Source organism: Prionailurus bengalensis, chromosome A3, assembly GCF_016509475.1.
Source record: "Prionailurus bengalensis isolate Pbe53 chromosome A3, Fcat_Pben_1.1_paternal_pri, whole genome shotgun sequence".
Lineage (NCBI taxonomy): Eukaryota > Metazoa > Chordata > Mammalia > Carnivora > Felidae > Prionailurus > Prionailurus bengalensis.
Genome location: NC_057354.1, coordinates 118,673,677 through 118,694,788, shown reverse-complemented (window position 1 = coordinate 118,694,788; position 21,112 = coordinate 118,673,677). Strand labels below are relative to the sequence as shown.

General features: G+C 47.3%; 1 protein-coding gene across 1 annotated transcript; it reads right to left on the bottom strand.

The window, feature by feature from the left end:
* Positions 1–1,242: 1,242 nt before the first annotated feature.
* Positions 1,243–4,320, bottom strand: FNDC4 (fibronectin type III domain containing 4). Its single transcript, XM_043604260.1, has 7 exons — positions 3,930–4,320; positions 3,603–3,747; positions 3,410–3,525; positions 2,976–3,180; positions 2,435–2,524; positions 2,017–2,141; positions 1,243–1,853 (listed from the first exon to the last, which is right to left on the bottom strand). The coding sequence occupies exons 2-7, from the start codon at positions 3,721–3,723 to the stop codon at positions 1,818–1,820; spliced, it is 693 nt and encodes a 230-aa protein (XP_043460195.1). The 5' UTR covers positions 3,724–3,747; positions 3,930–4,320; the 3' UTR covers positions 1,243–1,817.
* Positions 4,321–21,112: the final 16,792 nt, after the last annotated feature.

Sequence of the window (21,112 nt, the reverse complement as noted above, 5' to 3'; positions counted from 1 at the left end):
GCTTCTATACCCTGTGCCACCCCCATCCCAAGAAATGATGTGTCCAGAGTCTGAGAGATGAGTGTTTTGGTACCCGTAGCCAGTGAGAGGTAAGGTATCCTACTTCAGAACTGGGGGGCAATGGATTAAAGACAGCTGCCCAGATCAGGATGCTTCTATGGTTCAAGGTAGAGGGCAAACCGGAGCTTGGCTCACCTGATAGGTTAAGGTTAAGTCTTGTGATACCTGGGGTTGGAGCTTATTTGAGTAGAAAGGATATTGACTTCTTGATCTCTCTTTGGATTGGGGCCCATTTCAGAATTATTGGTCTAAATTCTTGTAACATACCAGAGAGACTGAGATGCAGAGAAGGAGAGTTATTTATATATCTCCTCTGGAAAGATCCGAAGTTGAGAAGACCTGTACGTCTCCAGAAAATGTAGCATATGCTGTCTACACCAGTTCTGGGTTCTGAATCCTTTCCCCCGTAGTGGATGCAAACATCAACAGCTATTTCTCTCACTGGCACCACACCCCCCCTTGGAATTTAGGAAAGAGTAGAGGACAGCCCCTATTTTCACAGGAAACAAGTCACCCCAGAGCCCAAAGTAGAAGTCTTTTGACAGGGGGGATTCCAACCCCTCAGTTTTATTTCCATAATCCTCCTCTGAACATAGTGGCGGAGAGTGAATATAAACTCATTTGCACTTTACAGTTATTATTGACTTTCGACAGAATGAACAGAGACAGAGACGGGGACAAAAGGGAAAGTGAGGGCAGGGAAGAATAGGTACAGGAATGCACAGGATAGGAGCATGAGGCACCAAGGGATCCATTAGTGTAGCTGCTCTTTCATTTGTCCCAAGACACTGTTCAGTCCTTTTCTGAAAATCAACTCGGGGTGATGGAGGAATCAGGGATAAATGGTGAAGAGCTTGGGTGTCAACGTGGGCAGCGAACATAAAAAGGTTACTGGCCTTCTCGTGTGGTATAACCTTAGTTTCCACTGGTACGGGAGAACTTATATCCCCCTCTTCACCTTCTCCCCCTTCTCACTGAACAAAACAAAAGGAACTAGGGCTTTAGTTTTCTACACCCATTTCTGGCCTCTCTCCACCCATCCCAGGCTAGAGAATCAAAACAAACACCTAAAAATGATAGTGCTCCTGTCGAGTTGGTGGTGGGGTGAGAGGCCCTTATAGTCAGGGGAGAGGCAGTAGGGAAATGTCTTCAGCATACTATACAGTATACCATACAGTCAGCTCCAGTTTGTCCAAGAACCTTTATTGGAAAAATGTCCAAGGGGTGAGGTCACCAGCAGCTGGAGGGGCTACCGGGTGAGAGGGGGAGCACCCGAGGCTCCATGGAAGACATTGGAGTAGTGCAGTGCGGCATCTGCCTCCAGACCCAGACATTTCCTTTTATTTGCTGGGGGAGGGGGAGTCCCCAAAGAAACACCCCTCTCTGAGACCCAGAGGCAAGATGTGGGGGCAGCTGGGGATGCCGAGAGTCCTGATGCAGGTGAAATGGGGGTCCCGTTTGGGACCTAATGGGATACAGTTGAGTAAGTGACTCTCCCCTGGACCTGGGGGATGGAAGGACGTATCCCATCTGATAGCCATTCCCCAGGTCCAGGGGTGCAGACCCTAAGACCTACCTTCTGGCCCTGCTCACAGTGGAAAGAGGATGGGTACCAGGCCTGAGGTTGTGGGAGTGTCATTACCCTCTAGGAAACTGGGATCCTTCAGTCTTGGGCAGATCACCAGCTGGGGCTCTCCCTGACCCCATCCCCATCCCCAGGTTGCTAGTGCATCTGTTTTCTGGTTCTGTTTCTTCATTCATACATCGATGGTGTTGATGGATGGGGACTTTTTCTGTAAAAGAAAATGGCTTGAGTCTCTAATTGTGGCAAAGTTGTAGCCTTCTCCATCCCAAATATCCATTCTCCTTCTTTTCCTGCCCCTCCTTGCCCTTCTCCCTTTCCATGGCTGCTCCTAGAAGCAAAATCACCTTTCCCTCCCTCAGACCCCACATCACCTGTCTTGTCCCCACTGGCCTTCCCTGAGGACTCTGTTCCGGCCCCTTCCCCTTCTCCTTGGGGTTGTTGTTGGAGTCATTATCCTTGATGATATCATACTGGCGGCAGAATAGCCCAATTACAGCTGAAACACAACAATACAATCTGAGCCTTGATCTTGACCTCTCCACTCACAGCCTTGAAGGGCAGTGAGATAATCATACAGTTTCTAGAAAATCCTTGAATTTCTGGGCCCATGTACAAGCACCACCCTCTTAATCTTCCTCTCCTCCAACTTCTGCTCACCCCCCTCAACTAAGCATCTCCCCACTCCATTTCTCTCCCTGCCTTTTCTCCCAACAACCTTTACCATGTCCTGCCTTCACTGAGCTCCCCACCCCCCAAATCCTTGGCCCCCCGGTCCAGCTGCTTACTCACCAGCCCACATGAGCAACACCACCACAATGATGACCACTTCCCCTGTCTGCAGCGGTCGCTCTCCATCCAGACCCTCCACTGTGATGTCACCTAAGAAGGAGGAAATAGACTCCAGGTTATGGGGGAGCAGCTACAGAGTTCTTCTATGATTCTGGACACTAGTGTCAGGGTAGACTTATCACAGGGTTGCCCCCGGTAGCCGCTCTCTAGGAAGCTATTGGTGGGCAGGTAGTTAGCGACCAAAAAGCAGGAGGGCTGCATGCGAGTACTCACGCAGGCTGCGGTGGAGGCTGTGAACTGAGGATGGGTAAAAGGAAGCTTAAAAGCCCTTCCCCCAAACGATTCATTATCAGCCTGTCTATATCCAGTCCCCTGCCAACCTTTTTCCTTCCTTTCTTGGCAGTATGATGAATTAAATCATCCTTTTATTCATCTAAGCTAGAGTGTTGCCGGTTTTGGGGAAATAAACAAGAGGCTAAAGGCCAGGTAAAAAGCCAGAGAATCCAAAGTTTAGGGAATGGAGAATAGCTGAGACCCTCACCTGGGCTTGAGCTGTTTGAGGGTAGCCGGTCAGAACCCTTGAGAGTTCGGAAGTGCACCCGAGGCCCTGGGGGGCTCTCTCCCCGCAGGCCGATGCTCCTGACCTGCACTGTGTAGTCACTGTCTTCAGCCAGGCCCCAGAGGGCACAGGCCCGAGTGGTGGTGTTCACCTCCCGGATCACACGCTGTCCAGGGCCATTCTGTCTCTGCAGGGAGATGATGGGACAGGAAGGCAGTCTCACACCAGTCCCAGGACTCTTGAACATCCAAGCACTCCACGGAGTAGGGTGAAAAAGGCAGCCTGAGACTGAGGGAACACCAGGTCCCAGCTTCCCCCACCATTGGGAGGGGAGCTTAGTTCTGGGGTGGGGGTAACTGAAGGAATGTTCAGAGATCCAAGGACACAGGTTGAGGGAGCAGAAGGGTGATTCATACTTGCTGGGAAATGGAGTAGCCAATGACGATGTTGCCTTCTGGGACGTCCCAGGACACAGTGGCCGAGTTGGCTCTGAGGTGAGTGACTGTCACATTCACAGGAGAGGGAGGCCGGTCTGTGGGTGCCAGTGAGTTAACAGGTTAACAGGTACCATCCACAAGCTCTGGTTAACCCCACGCCCCCTTTACTCACCTGCCCGCACAAAGCCCAGGTCACAACTGACCAGCAGGAGGACCGTGGGGCTTAAATATGGGGAGAGGGGCATCAGCGAAGCCATGGTCCCCACCGAGTCCGCTGGGAGGCACTGGGGCATCCGCTTGACATCCAGGCGGGGCTCCTGGAGGTGGCAGGAGTTGGGGGGGGGGGGGTTCAAGGACTGCCCAGAACGCACGGTGGCAGCAGCTCTCCCGGGCTCCCCACCGCCCACAGCATCCCGGGAGCCCCCCTTCCCTCCACGTCTTCTCCGCCCCCGCATCACCCGGGCACCCGGGTGCGTGGCTCTGCCCTGCCCACACCCACCTCCGCCGGTCCTCGCGATCGGTCAGGCCTCGGGGGGCTGCTCGGTGCCCAGAGGGCGGCCCATCGCCCGACTCCGTGGCGCTGCCCCTACCCCATCCCGGCGCAGGCCCGGCGCGGGGGGCAGCGCGGGACCGAGCTGCGGGCAGAGGGCGAGCGGAGGCGTAGCGGGAGCCGGCCGCGGGGCTGCGGGGCCCCCAGAGCTCGGACGGGCCGCGTAGTCTGTCCTCGAGCAGGGGGCGGTGCCGGCGCGGCCTGGCCGCTGGCCTGAGTCCGGGTGCGGGAGGCAGTGCGGCTGCTCCGCCGGCCCCTGCAGCGGGATGTGACCGTCCCGGCCAGCCAGCCGCCGCTTTCTGCAGAGCTGGCCCCGCTCGCTCCGCCGCAGCCCGACCGGGACGTGCCGGCCCGCCCCGCCCCGCTGGGGTTCTCGCAGCCGTCATCCCCCTCCTGCCCCCCCCTTCGACCCTGTTCTCCCGGGGCTCCTCCCACGACCCTCCCATTGGCGGCCTCCCGGGTCCCCATCCCTCCGATCCCGGCTCCGGCCCTGGAGCCTGCGGGGGGCGTGGGGAGAGGCGCAGGTGCGAGGGTCTCCTGCACCTGGGAGGGCCCCTCCCTCCCGCGCTGGAATTAGCCAAGTTGGGAGAAGGAATTGCACCTCCCGTGCGGGAGGGATAGCGTGGCGGAGATAATTGTTTTAACAATCTCCTACTTGTAGACTGCGTCAGCTTTTAAATCTCTTCCCCATTCATAATCTGATATTGATTCTCTTCACTCTCTCATTCATTCTTTCACTTATTAAACAAATATTTATTGAGCGTCACCTATGTGTTCTGGCATGTTAAGAGCTGGAGATACAGTGATTATTAAGATTGCTGGGTGTATAGGGGGAAATCTAAAGAGCAGCGAGCGACCTATGGTTCTTGTCTTAGCTCTGCCACTTACTGCTTGGCATGGAGAAATTGGTCACCTAAGTCTCAGGTTTCCTACCTGCAAATCAGAGGGTCCAGAACTTCATAGGGCTGTTGGGAAGATCGAATGAGAAAATGTTGGGAAATGTCTTTATAAATCTTACAACACTATGTGAGTGAGAGATCATCAGTAATTTGTACTTAATCTGTTAGTTACTTCATTCATTCAACAAACATGTAAATCCTTAAGTTATTTCATGAGATCTGCAGTGACAACCTGGGTGTGAGTTCCAATTGTGTCAGCTATGTGATCTTTAGCAAAACACTTATCTGAGCCTCAGTTTCACCATCTGAAAAATGAGGGTGTCAATACAATCTTCTTAGTGTTAATGTATCCAATGAGATAAGATATGTGAAAAGTGCATTGTTCAGTGTAAATAAATGTTGGCTAATGTATTTAGGGCAGATACTTTGGTTTCTAATTCTCATTGCAGCATTTCTATTTCTGTGGCACTTTCTCCTGTAATATCCAGTTCAGTGTGTGTCCCCCTGGGGCTCTGAAGCTTCTGTTGCCTTCCTTCTGAGATGAAAGAGTGAAATGGGGCAAGAGGGAGGACTGGGTGTTCTGAGCATGTGATCAAGCTATGGTCCAGGTCCTCTGACCTCCACTGTCCCTGAAGATCCTGATCTCTGGCCTCCTGATGCATCCTGGTCCCAGAGCACTCTTGCTCAGGGATTCTCACTGCCCTGGGCTTGAGCCTGAGCCTGAGTATTTTCCTGCACTTCCAGCCTCCAGGTCATCCAGAGAAGAGGTCATTGTGTCCAAAGGGCAAAGGTAATGAACCTCAGGTTTCCTCTTTAGGGGCAAAGCAGAGGCTGGGCAGTCTGCATGCATGCAAAGAAGGACCCCAGGAGCTCCCCTGAGGTGAGGAGTGGGCTGGGGGCCTACTGACCAGGAAAGGGTGCAGGAAGAGGTGCTCAGAGGGGGTGGTACTCAGAGAGGCCAGGGTACTTGGGTTATCATCACTGTGGCTCAGATAAGGCCCTGCCAGCTGGAAGCCGAGTTAGTGTGACAGAAAGGTTTGCGTGGCTGAAGAGGCAGGCATGACAGGGTGTCCACAGCATGCGACCATCCCGGGCACAAAATGGTTTCAACATGTGATTGAGACCCCAGAGCCTGGCAAGTTGGTCTTACCTGACCCCCTTCTCCATGTTGGTCTTCTGCATTGATTCCTAGAATCATTTCTTTTCTGGACTTTCCTCCACCCTTGGTTTCTGTTCTCTCCCTCCTCCTTCCCATCTTTCTTCCTGATCTTCTTTCCCTTATAGGCCCAGAGTACCAAGTGCAGGCTAAATCCTTGGGTGATGTGTGTGTGCATGTGTGTGTGTGTGTGTGTGTGTGTGTGTGTGTGTGTCCGTGTCCAAGTACTGCGCCTGCTGCCACTCCCACCTCCGGATCAGCAGGTATGAATGAGGCTTCGGCTTCCTGCCTGTATCTTTGTGCCCCCTTCCCTCTAGTTGTCTGGGCATGAGGCAGCCCCTGCCAGTCACAGAGAAGTCAAACCCACTGACCCAGGACCTGGACAGAGCAGATGCTGAACAAATTGTTCGATTGCTGGAGCAATGTGATGCTGAGATCTTCCAGGAGAAGGGGCAAGTCATGCCCACGTACCAGGTGACCCAGACCCATCCCCTGGACACTGAAAATAGAGATGCCAACCCCAACCGCACCTTAACCTCTGCTCTCTGAGACCATAGTCCTTAATATTTGAAACTCTGAGAGCCCCTCCACCGCAACATTCATTCTCCCCCACCCCAATCCACTCTCTTTTTCTTGGCTTCTGATTCCTGCGTGTTCCCTATAGTGACTGTATAGTGAATCAGTTCTGACCACCATGGTACAAGTGACTGGAAAAGTTCAGGAAGTGCTGAAGGTACTGACTCTTCATCTGCTCCCAACTGAACTTCTATTCTCTCCACCTTTCTCTTTTTTTTTTTTTTTTTGGCCTCCACTTCTCATTTTGCTAGATCTCAGTTCTCCTTTCTCCCAGTCCTCCCCCTGGGATCTTTATTGTCATGTTATTAATCCACAGTAATTAAAATAACTATTATCTGCATAATACTTGGTAATTGACCATGTACTTTCACACTCATTACCTTTGCAAAAACCTGTGAAATTAGTGTGATTGTCTCCTTTTTTTTCCAGATAGGAAAACAAAGAATAATCACAGTAGCTTGCCCAACTATATCCAGCTAATAATTGCTGGGTAGCGCTGCGTTACTGATTGATTGATTGGTTGATGACCAAGCTGCTCAGTCCTTTCTGGAATAAGTAAGGGTTTGAATAAGTAGCTAAGCCAGAGTTAGGAGCAGACTGAAGATTCTTTCTCAAATCCAGGATTTTTCCTGCCACATCGTACTGCTTATGTTCTGTTCACTTTTGTCATAAGAGGCTTAAGAAGACTCCCTAATTCCTGTTCTGCTACTGTCAAAGAAAAGAACATGCTTCCTCCAACCTGAGCTAGGCCATGACGATGTCGGCATTTTTCCTTTCTCAGGAGCCTGGGGGGGGGGGGTGGGGTGGGGCTGGTGGTGTTGAGTGGAGGGGGCATCTCTGGCAGGATGGCATTCTTCATGTCGGTGAGTGCCCCTATCCCTGATTTTCCCCCTTCTGCCTTCTTGGGGTGACCCTCAGGACCACAAAGCTAATCATAGCTAAGCTCCTAGGTGGACCCCTCTATCCCTGACTCCCTCTCTTCCAAACTGGATCTCACTCCATATGGAGCCCCATATCTTCTGTCTCTACAGCCCATTCCCCCCACCCCCAATCACTCATCTGCAAGTAGCGTTTTAAGTGCCAGCTTCCAGGCAGTACTGGCTTAAGCACTGGCCTGAGAGAATCCTTACACAGTCTCTACTCTCTAAGTGTCGAAAATCCAAAATAATTGCTCCTTTGCTTTGTCAGAAAGGTTTAGGACAGAAACCTCTTTATACCTACCTCATTGCAGGAGGTGACAGGTAAGCCAAATTGGTCTATGTTGGTCTATGAATATTTTGCTTGGCCTGGATAGTGTTTTTTAGAAATTTAATTTTAAGGCTTTTAGATGGAGATTGTATCCAGTTTGCTTTGGTCCCCATTGTTTCTTATTGCCTTACACTTATTGCCTTCACATACTTAAATTATATGACTTGCCTTTGTAGGTATTTGAGTTTTTCAGCCCTATAGAGTATCTGTTATGGTGCCAAGCAAAGAGTAGGTGTTCAGTCAATGGTAGCTTTCCCTTCATTCCCTTCTCTCAAAGCAGCCTGCCCTAATATACCATAGGCTTTTACTTCCAAACCAGTGCCACTGACCTTGAGTCTGTCCTCTTAGGTCTGTGGTGGCATCTAGGGAGGGGACAGAAGATAGTGCTCTGCACAGGATTGAGGAACTAAAGAAGGTCTGTGTCTTCCACTAAGAGTCAACCAGAGACCTCTGTTCCTTCTCATGATGACACGAAAGCCCCTATCTAGCCAAAGCCCATTCCCTTCCCCAGTCCTGCCCCGACATTCCCACACGCTAGGTTTGCATCCTAGAATCCTCCTGGTGGCACTGCTTCACCCATCCTCCTCTCCTAGGTGGCTGCTGGGAAGAAGAGGGTAATTGTCACTGGCATTTCGGTGAGACTCTTTGTGAGTGTGAAGACAGGCTGGGTGGATCTATCCTATGGGGAGAAAGGAAGTGGGAATAGACTAGCATGGAAAATAGATTGATGAAGTGGGTGCTAGACAACAGAGAGGGTTTGCATAAGGAATTTTTATTTTACTCTCACTAATTAAGATCCAGTTGTATGAATGTGGGACAATGGGAAAAGGATCCTATTTCAGAATACCTGTGTATCAATCTGTTCAATAACCAAGATAGATGGACTAGTCCCAGGGTCAGCAGACTACACTGGCAGGTCAATCCTGCCACTGCTTGTTTTTGTAAGTAAAGTTTTATTGAAACACAGCTGTTTGTGTTTACGTAATATCTATGACTACTTCACCCTACAACGGTAGGGTTGAGTATTGCACAGAGACCATAGGGCCCACAAAGCCTAAAATACTTACTCTCTCACTCTTTATAGAAAGAGCTGACCCCTGGACCAGTCCCTTGCTACTTAAGTATGGCCTTCACACAGCGACATCAGTATCTCCTGGGATTTGCTAGAAATGCAGAATCTCAGGTCCCACCCCAGACCTACTGTGTCTGACTCTGCATTTTAACAAGATTCCCAGGTAGCCTGTTTGAGAAGCACTGGACTAGGTGACCCAAATTTTCCCTCACAACTGCAGCTCTCTGATTCTAACAATTCACTAAACAGAAACGAGTTCAGCGATGCCAGATGTGGAAGGAGGCACACAAGGAGGGCAGGACACTGACCTTAAGGAGCATACAATTTAGTTGAGTAGTTTTCAAAATTTACCGTGCAGAGGACATCCTTGGGGGATCTTGTTAAAAATACAGGCCCTGGGCTCTCCCTTCAAATGTGGATCCAGTAGATCTTAACTGGGCCTGGGAATATGCGTTTCTAACAAGCATTCTGGGGGATTCTGATGCACTTGGGCCTTGGGCAACACTAGAGTAACCCCTCTCATCATGCCTATTTTTCTCTCCCTACCATCAGGCTCCCTTTGTGGCAGGCCAGATGGACTACTGCATAGATAACCCAACCATCTTCTTGCCAGTCCTGGTCGGTTTCAACCCCGTGAACATGGCCAGGTGAGCCTTCCGTGATGAACGGTGATGATTGGCCAACCCCCCAGGGGGAGGCAAAGAGGAACCCTGCCAAAATCCACAAAGGTGAGGGCACGGTTTTTATGGTCTCATTAATCACATCTGAGAATATTAAAGTAAATATAGACTGTCCCTAAGCTTATGAATTTTGGTTTTTATTTTTGTGTTTTTGGTCAGTTGGTTGATTTATTCTCTTGTTTCAGAAAAGATTAAAAGCAGCTTACAAAGACCACATAAAATTCAATAAAGGATACATTCAAAACAGGGAGGGAAGAGACAAGGAAAAAAAGGGCTAGAAGATAGAATAGGGTCAGGGAAATGCGTACCACAAAGTTCTGTACTTTCTTTCAAGTGTCTTTTCAAAGGAGTGTTGGGTACTGACTCCCTTTGCCCAGCTCCCTTATTTTAGCATCCATTCTCTTTTGTCATTCTGGGCACCCCTTCAGTCCCCTCTGGCTACTCAAATCCCTCACCCGGTTCCCCTTTCCTGAGAACTCTGTGCCACCAAATCACCTCCCTCTTACTCTCTAGGTGAATGGTCACTTTGATCTCAGAGAAGGTCAGCATAGGAAACCAATAGTGCTCAGATGGTTCTGTGAATGTGCTGCCTTGAGAGTATTAAAGCAATAAGAAAGTGGATTCTTAGCCCCTTGTGTGAGAGCTCTGATGTTGTTGGTTTGGGGTAAGGCCCCGAAATATCTATTTTTTAAAAACATCCCTGGAGATTTTGGTGCACAGGCAGGTTTGGGGAACTCTGTAAATGAACCTTTGGAGTGGACGCCCTGATGAAGCTGAAGGCTTCCTTCTCTGGAGCATTCCAGAGAAGGCTTGTTGATTCCTCAAAAGCAGCTTTGCACATTCAATGGTGGTCTTGGAGGGAGGGACAGCTGGGTTCTTTCTGAGGCCCTTTTCTCAACTCCTAGATTCCAGGCTTGTAGTGTAATTCGTATGAACATATAAATGAGTCTGAGATACTTTTAACCCTGATCCTTTTAATGGAGGACTCTCCTTCACCAAAAATGTATCTGCGGCAAATGATGCTAATTTCAGGCACTGTGACTAAGTGAAATGAAGGATTTCAAACAATGTAGGCGTGGAGATCTTCCAGTTGTTCCTTAAATCAGTGGCTCCCAAACTTGGCTGATCTTCAGAATCGTCTGGGAAGCATTTTAAAAATACAGATTTTTGGGCTCCTCTCCAGAACTCCTGAAGCTGATTCTCAGGGTGGGCGTGGTACTCAGAAATGGGTAGTTTAAAAAACAAACAAACAAACAAACAAAATCCCACAGGAGATTTTGATGACTAGCCAAATTTAAGAATCTTTGTTTTAAACCACCCAGTGAACACTGTCTCCTCTCTGGGAGAGGAGTTTCAGAAGTAGTTTGAGGACAAATGATAGGAAACACTTAACACAATGGGTATGTAATATGTGAAACTTGTTTGCCCTCAAAGAAATACAGATGAAAAAATGTAAAAATAGTTCAAGAAGGGGTAGAACTTTTGCAGGGATGGGATGATAAGGGGAGGTTAGGGAGAACTCAAAGGTAACTCTTTGAGCTCCTGACACAATAGGTGGTTTGCTAATTATCCCCTAGCAGAATTGACAAGCAGAGATCAACTACAGAAGATCCCCATTCTTCAGAGATTCCATGGTTACACCTACGCAGCCAACAAGATTGTTACTCTCTTGTCCCATTAGCGCATTGTTTTCTTCAGGATTCATTTATTAAAGGTATGTTTGCCAACTGTTAGGTGCTATGCCTCATACCTTGTAATCGGGTTCCTTCAGGAGGAGCTGTTGTCTTGTCCCTCAGGTAGTGAGGGGTTTGCTATTTGGGGAGATTTCCCTAATATATTTCCGGGAATGGGAAGGGCTTCTGATGGACCCTACGACTGAAAATAAGGTGGCAATTTTGACATTCTGATGATAGGTACTCCTCCAGGGGCCTACAGAGAGTGTGGGTAGTATGGTCATGACAGTGGAACATGTGCAAGGACCAGGATACAAGAAACTTCTGGTCTCAGGCTGGAGTTTTAGGTTTGAGAGTTGGCTACGCTCTGGGATTAAATCGCTGAATGTTTTACAAACCCTTGTCCTTGGGGTTCAGGGACACAGCGCCCCTAAGAGCTCTAAAGCACACCTCTCTAGGAGGTTGTTGTCCTTGGACCCCAATCTCAATGTGGTCTTTGATCCTGACTCCCATCTGAAGCCCTTCGTTGAGATCCTCACAGATAATCTCCCCACCTCTGTCTCTCTGGGGCCCCAGAAATGACCCCATTGAAGACTGGCGTTCGACATTCTGACAAGTAGCAGAATGGATGCAGAAACTGCAAGAGAAACAGGAAGCTTTTGCGCTCAATCCTGCAATTGGGGTAGGATCCCCCCCACCCCCACAGGGAATGCTTGCCACTTCCCAAATGCCTCCAATTTTAGGTTGTTACATCTGGTCTGAATTCCTGGCATTGTGTGTCAACTAAAATGTTGTAAAGCAAATCCTATTTTCCCCTTTCCTTGTTCACCTTAAAATGTGTTTCCATCCTGACCCTGCCTCTTAAATCAGTCATCATCAAATACCTAAGCCATCTAGGGCAGTTTCCTGTTTGAAGAACCTCTTCTTCATCTATCAGTAGAAAGAGTTGTTCTTTTGTGTTTTAATTTCAAAGATGGGCTTTAAAAAATATGGCATTCAGTTTCATTCTTCTGCTTTCTAATCTTCTCCAAAACTGAGTGGGCCTTCCAAGCCTCCTGTGCTCCTGTGCCTTTTTCTCTGCATCGAGGATGCATGGCACCGGCATCGTCTATACTCACTTTGACTTGGCAGGAGCCTTGGCTGAATCGCTGTCGCTGCCCCTCCCTGCCTGTGACGGGCACGGCTGTGACGTTCTCCTTGCTCTTCCTTTGGTGAGATGGGAAGGCAGGAACCCCACGTCACATGTGAGTGCCATATCTTTCATCTCTCAGGAGCTCCCCTCTCCCGCCTGCAGTTGATTGCTTTTAATCTCCTTTTCTCAGACACTGCCTTTGTCCTGCTTTTTGCAATAATCTCTTTATGTTTGGTGTGTCGTGTTACCTACCTGGACCATTACAATGGCTGCTTCATTGATCTGTCCAAAGAACATGAAATGTGGTGTTTGCATTGAAAAACTGCTCTTTAAAAAATGGGGCCTTGAGTGGGGAGAAAGTTCTTGGGGGAAAAAAAAACCCTCAGTGAAAAACGCTTATCTCCAGCTAGCAGGACATCCAGTCCCTGTGGCTTCCTCCTCAGAGTCCTGAATGTACCATAGAAACGACCAGAGGTGGCCCTTACTCTCTCTCTTCTCCTTCTCTCAGTTAAGCCCTCAACCCAGCACTCCTCATAGCATACTGAGCACCACCAGTACTGCCATATGCATGCCGAGTGGCCTCTAACCAGACTGCATTCCCAAGAGTCACTACCTAGACTCCATGCCCAAGGGCCACTAACCAGAGCGTGTGCCCGGGAGTCACTAACCAGACTGCGTGCCCAGTGATCACTAACTAGTGAGCTCGGGGATTCTCCTTCCTCCCCAATTCCTCCTGGGTGTCATCACCTCCTCAGCCCCGGGCCTCAGTGGCTCATCCTGGATGAAAGGTGGAAACGCTACCAAGATCCTGTTGGAAACCCTGTTACTGGCAGCGCACAAGACTGTGGACCGGGCGGGGGGCATTGCAGCGTCAGAGAGGTAGGGAAGATCTGGACAAGAGAAAGCTCAGAGTCAGGCAGGGAGTGGGATGGTACAGGTTGGGGGGTGGCAGGTCCGGACTCAGAGACTGGTTAGTGGCAGCAAGGGTGAGAGGCGCCAGCAATCCTCCCATGGGAAAAGAGCTGGCCTGTGGATGCCACTGTTCCCACCACGCAGTCCTAGAGTCTCGATTGTTTCCAGTGGACCCTGGATTCCTCAGGGCCCACTAATCCCTGTGCCCACCTGGAGCACCTAATCCCTGAACCCATCTGGGACATCCAAAACTAACCTAGCTTCGGAGAGTCTGTGACTTAGGGATGATCCAGGTCAGGCAGGAAGAGCTCATTCTGCTGGGGGCTTCTTCCCTTACCAGGGTTTCTGGCCTGGCTCCCAGACTCTCCACCTACCTTCTCACCAGCTCTGATCCTATCCTTCTCCCATGTCCTTGTCCTTCTGTCTGGTCTTTGTTTTCTGCTCACTGAAACTTTTTCTGCCCTTCTGGAATGCTGTCGGGGTCCACTCACTGTACTTCCATGAAGGGCCAGTAGAACTTAGTTTTAAGGGAATTGTGCCTTCCCTTGGGCAGGGGTGATACTCATACTTTCTGAGGGGAAACTGGGCCCACCCTGGGAACTGCTAGCCTTTCTCCCAGATGCCTTCTGGAAATCCTGTGGACATTTGAGCGGGCTCATCAGGTGACCTATAGCCAAAGCCCTAAGAGTGCCACCCTGATGAAGCAAGCCAGCACCAGGTGTGTGGAAATGTGTTTGGAGGGGGGAAGTGGTGTGGATGGGGAATGTCCTTAGAACACATGTTAACGTGGTGAGGGTAGCAGATCTGCATGGTGGAGGGTCATGGCAGGCTTTCTGTTGGTTTATTCCTGTGCTCTGACATACGCATCTTTCTCTGATCCCTGGCTTTTTCTTTCTTTCTTTCTTTTTTTTTTTTACTGTGATCTCTCATGTCTTGACCTCTGGCCCATTCTCAGCCTGGAGAAAAAAGGCTGAGTGTACCTGGTTGGTTGGCAGACCCTTGGCATCATTGCCATCATGGATGGAGTGGAGTGCATCCACACCTTTGGTGCTGGTGGAACCCCAGGCCAGACTCTCTTCCTGGTTCCTCCTGATGCAAACCAGTTGGTCTGCTATCGAAACACTTTCCTACTCCCAACCCATGAGGGTTCCATTCTTTTCTATCTGAATAGGCATTTCAGTCAAATACTCTTTCCTCTGAACCCCTACTCCGGCCTTGGTCCCTCAGTTCCCAGCCCTGCTTTAGTTGTGGCCTCTCATGCGTGCTACACCTCACCCTACACCCCACTTGCCACTTTCCTCCAAGCCCCATTAACATCTGCCCCCACCCCCCCAAGTCTGGAACCTTTCTTTCCCATAAAGCCCATTACTCCTCTCTTACTTTCCTTAAACTTACTCCTTAAACTTTCCTTACTCCTTAAACTTTCCAGATTTCCGAGATGTCCGTGGCTTTCTCATTGGTGATCACAGTGATATGTTTAACCAGAAGGCTGAGCTCATCAACCAGGTGGGAGGATGATGGGATGTGGGAGAGGTTGTGAAGGTGACTGGTGAGCAGGGAGTGGGAGGTAAGGAATGGTGGAGACAGGTCGGGGGGTACAACATGGTAGTCATCCAGAGAAGAGAATATGGGTTAGAGGTCAGGAGTCTTTGGGGAAGCACAGGGAGGGTGGAAGGCTCTGGGTTCGCCCTCTAAAGTTGGCTCTAGTCCCATGCTCTTCCCTCAACTTGCTGCATCATCTTGGGCAAAACACTACCTCCTTGAACCTTTCATCTATATACAAGAACACTGTATTAAAGGTCCTCTGAGGCTCTCTGCAGTCTCCAAGCCAATGTGCTGGAGTTTTTCATGGGGGGAACTCTCATCTTCCTCTGCACAGGGTCCCCAGTTCTCCTTCTCCCAGGAGGACTTCCTGACTTCCATCTTGCTATCCCTCACAGAAATTGACACTGTGGTCTTCATTTTTACCCTGGATGGTAAGAGGGAAGATGGGAGCAGTGGGGTGAGTAGAGGGAGGCAGTGGAGTGACTCAGGAACTGTCGTTTTTCTGGGTCTTAAGGCACTTGCTCAGAGGCAGGGACAGGGGCATATGTCCTGACTGGACCCCAGGGTAACAGGAAGAACAGCTGAACAGCCAGCCTTTCAACTCCGGTGCACTCCCCTTCTAGACAACCTCATGGAGGTGCAGACGCTGGTGGAGCAGGTGAAAGAGAAGACAACATCCAGGCCTTGGCACATAGCACTGTGGGGCAGTCCCTGCCGGTGAGGGTCCAGCCTTTAGGAGGGAACCTTGGGTGGCAGTTACAGCAAGGCCTTCCTGGAGATCTTCTTCTGTTCCTCTTTCTGTCTCTCTTTCTCCAGACCCCTCTGAAGAAACTCTTCCCCTCCATCATCAGTATCATGTGGCCACTGCTTTTCTTCGAATATGAAGGGCACTTTATCCAGGTATGGAGGATGAGAAAGTATTATCTATAGGAAAGAACTCAGAGGAGGAGGGATTCCAGAAATTAGAAAACTCAAGGCTAGTGGGTAGAAAGCTTTGTTGGGCTTCCACAAAGCCAGCTGGGCAAGTTCTTGGGCTACCAGGTCACTGGTCAGAGTTTCCAAGGCAGTGACTCAGTTTTCTCCAGAAATATGCAAAAAAGAAAAATGCAAAAAAGGCCAGACCACCAATCACTTGACAGATACTCATTGGTCCTTTGTTACAGGTTCACTGTCAATACCATAGTCCTCCTCACTATACAAAAGTCTTTATGGTATAGGTTTGCAAGTTTACTATGCTGAATTCACTGCAGGCAATATTACACTGATACGGGTCCTGTTTACCAGTAAAATTATAATCTGGTACACCCATGATGATAACCACAGAAATAATAATCACCCTGGGTGCACTTGGCAGTTTAGAGTTTGAAGTGGACATCAGGACATCTGGGTGTCAGTTCAGCTGTGCTTTGTAGCCCAAGAAAGAAAGCAGTTTTATGTCTCTGGCCCTCAGTTTTCTCACTCAACACCTGTTTACCATCCACAGGGCCCAACGAGGGCCCTGAAGGTTTGCCCTAGAGAGCCATGGTCTCATCCATTATTCAGTCACCTCCTCCAGGAAGTTTCCTAACTCGAGCAGACAACAGCTGGAATGTTGCCTTACCTGTACTCAGAGCTCTCCAGAAGCCCTTCTCCCCCTGAGCAAGGGGATCCATGCTCCTTCCAACATGTATCTTTATCTTCCCTTCCAAATGCTCTTCATTCGTCACATCTTTACTGTTTGGCATACTTTCCACATTCATTGTCTCCTTTGAGATCTCACATCTTCTAAGAAGTCTTCTCTGATTAAACCCACATTGTCTAGGCTCCTCCTTTATGTGATATACCTCTCCACACTTACAGGGTTTATTATACAGTCATCATACCTAATACACACGTAGGCCTCTGCACTTTGCAAGGTATTTCATTTATAATGTCAGTTCTTATAACCGTCTCCTAAAGGATGTATGTTTAATGTCCCCCATATCTCAAATAAGGAAGTTGAAACTAAGAGATTAAGGGATTACAATCATGGCCACACAACTAAAGCAGGAGTCAGGACTGGAATCCCAGCCTTGTGACTCTAAGTCCGTGGTTGATTTCACTGTACAATATACACTTTGGCCATACCTGTGAGTTGAACCAGATTCTTTTATTATTCATTCAACAAATATTTTTTATACACATATCACATGCCAGGTACTATTCCAGGGTTAGGGGATACAGTAGAGAGTGTTAACCTGTGATCTTTTGAAAGATATCTGTATTTTTATAGAAAATTGTAATTATAATAGCAATATTTTCATTGTAAAAACTTTAGAAAATACAGAAATCAAAAGAAGGAAAAAAGTATCCATAACAGCCTTCTTCCCAAAAACCACTTAGACAAATTATGGAGAATGTCCCTCTAGACTTTTTATGCAAATGTAAGTATATTTATACAAAAATAGGACCATATTTGACATGGTGTTTTTAACTTGCTTCTCTTCATTGAAAATTATGAGCACCTTTCTGCACAATTATATCCACATCATCGTTTTTAATGTTAATGTAGTATCCTGCTGTATGGATGTACCATAATTTGTTCACTTTTCCCTCCATTGTTAGACATTGTAGATAGTTTCGATATCATGGCTTTAATCAAAATACAGCACTGGGAGCGCCTGGGTGGCGCAGTCAGTTAAGCGTCCGACTTCAGCCAGGTCACGATCTCGCGGTCGGTGAGTTCGAGCCCCGCGTCAGGCTCTGGGCTGATGGCTCGGAGCCTGGAGCCTGTTTCCGATTCTGTGTCTCCCTCTCTCTCTGCCCCTCCCCCGTTCATGCTCTGTCTCTCTCTGTCCCAAAAATAAATAAATAAATAAACAAAATACAGCACTGAACATCCTTCTACATGTATTTGACTGTTTCATGAGGATAAGCCCTGGGATGAACCTCAAAAGTGGAATCACTGGGCCAAAAGGTGTGTAAAATGTTAAGGCTTTTTTTTTAATTAAAATTTTTTTAATGTTTATTTTTTGAGAGAGAGACAGAGCACAAGCAGGGGAGGGGTGGAGAGAGAAGGAAACAGAATCTGAAGCAGGCACCAGGCACTGACCTGTCAGCACAGGGCCTGATCCCAGGCTTGACTCGGGGCTCCATGGGACTGGAGCTCTTGGACCTCCTCAAGATCATGACCTGAGCCAGGGTCAGATGCATAACCGACTGAGCCACCCAGGCGCTCCAAGGTTTTTGGATACAGGTTGTCAAAGTGATCTAAAAGGTTTGCAAACAAAGTAGAAAATTGCTTGTTCCCCCATACCCTTTGAATACTGGGTAGCATTGTTCTTTTTAATCTTCACTAATCAGCAAAGAAAGTGAAACAGAACAAAAAGCACTCAGTGTTGTTCTAATTCATATTCCTTTGATGACTATGGAAAAGTGTGTGATGGGCATTGAAGAGGGCACTTGTTGGGATGAGCACTGGGTGTTGTATGTAAGCCAATTTGACAATAAATTATATTAAAAAAAAAGATTAAAGGGCGCCTGGGGGACTCAGTCAGTTGAGCTTCTGAGTCAGAAGCTCAGTCAGTTGAGCTTTTGAGCTGGGGTCATGATCTCATGGTTCTTAGGTTCTAGTCCCGTGTCAGGCTCTGTGCTGCCGGTGGGGATCCTGCTGGGGATCCTGTCTCTCTTTCTCTCTCTTTGTCCTTCCCTGCTTGCTCTCTGTCTCTGTCTCCAAAAAAAAAAAAAAAAAAGTATATATTGGCCATTGAATTTTTTTTCTTTATTGAATTACTTCTTCATACCTTTTGGGAATATTCACCCATTCTTTTAGAAGTGTCTATTTTTCTTACTAATTATAAGAGGGAGTGTATATAGCAAGGATAGCAGCCATTTTTTCCTGTTCTGTATTTTCCCCTAGTTTATTACTATTTTTTATTTCTATGTTTTTGATGTAGAGATGATTTACATTTTTAGATAGTCACATCTAGCAATATTTCATGTGTGTGTGTCTATGGCTTCTGTCTTTTGCTTGAATCCAGTTTGTATCTTTCTAAATGTATAGCAATTGTTTGAAATAAGGAGGTTTCCATTAGTAAATCTTTAGTTGCAGAAATATTTTTGATGTAAACTCCCACACATTTTTTTCCTCCCACACTTTTATTTTGAAAATTTTCCACCCTACAGAAAAATTGCAAAAATAGGACTGTGAACACCCATACACTTTTCCCTAGATTAACCAGTCTTTAACATTTACCACATCTGTTTCATCCCTCTTTTCCTCTGAATTATTTAAAAGATACTTGGAGATATGATGACAATTGACATAAATTACTGTGTCCCCTAAGAACAAGGACATTTGCATACGTAACTGCAATATAATTATCACACTCAGGAAAATGACAGTGAATACTATTATCTAACATGCAGACTGTATTAAAACTTCCCCAATTCTCCCTGTATTATTTTTTATTTCCAGGCCTAGGATTCAATCAGAGATAATGCATTGCATTTAGTCATCAGGTCTCTTTAGTTTCCTTTATTCTACGTGAGTTCTTCAGCTGCTTTTTGTGTCCCTTATGACATTGATAGCATAGAAATCTGGACCAATTTGATTTTAGAATGTGCTTCACCTTGGATTTGCCTGATTGTTTCTTCATTATATTCAGGTGAAGTTTTTTGGCAGGAGTACTGCATAGGAGTACTGATATCCTTTATCAGCCTATCACATTAGGAGGCACCTGATATCAGTTAGTCCCTTTATTGGTGATGCTATGTTTGATCAGTTACTCAAGGTAGTATCAGATTTCTTTGTATCCTGTTCCTTAGCAATCTTTCACCCAATGGTTTTAGCATGCACTGGTGATTCTTGGTTGAATCAATTATTACTATGGTGGTTTTAAAATGGTGATTTTCTATTTCTATCCTTATTTCTCCATTTATTAGTTGACATTCTTCTGGAAAGAAAATCTTTCTCTTCTCTTCCCACTCATCTATATTTGTTTAGACTCTGTATGGACTCATTAATTTTTTGTTGTTGTTAAATGTGTTTTAATCCATTCCTGTCATTATTGATTTTAATGTTCAAAATGAGAGTTTATTCAAGCTGGCCCCTGTGTCCTTGTGACATATCACCATTAGTGTTTGAACACTCTTTGCTGTGTTTTGTTTAAAAAAATTTTTTTGAGAGAGAGAGAGAAATAGAGACAGAGTGTGAGCGGGGGAGGGGCAGAGAGAGAGAGGGAGACACAGAATCTGAAGCAGGTTCCAGTCTCTGAGCTATGTCAGCACAGAGCCTGACACGGGGCTCAAACTCAAAGGTCGTGAGATCATGATCTGAGCTGAATTTGGACACTTAACCGACTCAGCCACCCAGGCTCCCCATCTATGTTTCTTTTTGGAAAAAAAAAATTACCTTTCTCTTATGCAAAGGGTAGCATATTATAGTCTTTTGTGCCTTGTGTTTTTGCTTAACAAGACATTCTGGAAATCACTTCAGTTTCTAAATCTCTTAATTATTATTTATGTGTGTATGTGTGTATGGACAATTGTGTACCCAATCTATGTAGGAGTACAGAAATGTCCCAGGTTCAGCCTGTGCTTTCCTTGGTTCCAGCCCTGGCTGGAATCAGTAATTTTCAATGAGTCCTGGTGGTTGTCAGTGGGGATTGGTACAGCAGTCCCCCCTTCTCCATGGTTTTGCTTTCCACGGTTTCCTTTACCCTAATCAAATAGAGTTCAGAAGCAGATGATCCCGCTGACGGATTGCCAGGAGGTCAGTAGTAGCCTAACGCTACGTTACAATGCCTGTGTGATTCCCCTCTTTCCATCTCATCGCGTAGCCATTTTATCATCTCACATTGTCACAAGAAGGGGGAAGGATGAGTATAGTACAGTAAGATATTTTGAGAGAGAGAGGGAGACCACATTCACATAACTTTTATTAGAGTATATTACAGTTGTTCTATTTTGTTATTAGTTATTGTTAATCTCTTACTGTGACTAATGTATAAACTAAATTTTATCATAGGTATGTATGTATAGGAAAAAACATAGTATGCATATGGTTCGGTACTATCCATGGTGTCAGGCATCCACTGGGGGGTCTGGAACTTATCCTGTGGATAAGTGGGTACTGCTGTATTTAGAAACCTAGGTGCTGGGTAGGCTCACTGCTACTGATGACTTTGCCTCTTGGCCTTTTCAGTAGAAAGAACAAGGAAATACAGTTGACCCTTGAACAGTGTGGGGGTTAGGGACACTGACACCCCATGCAGTTGAAA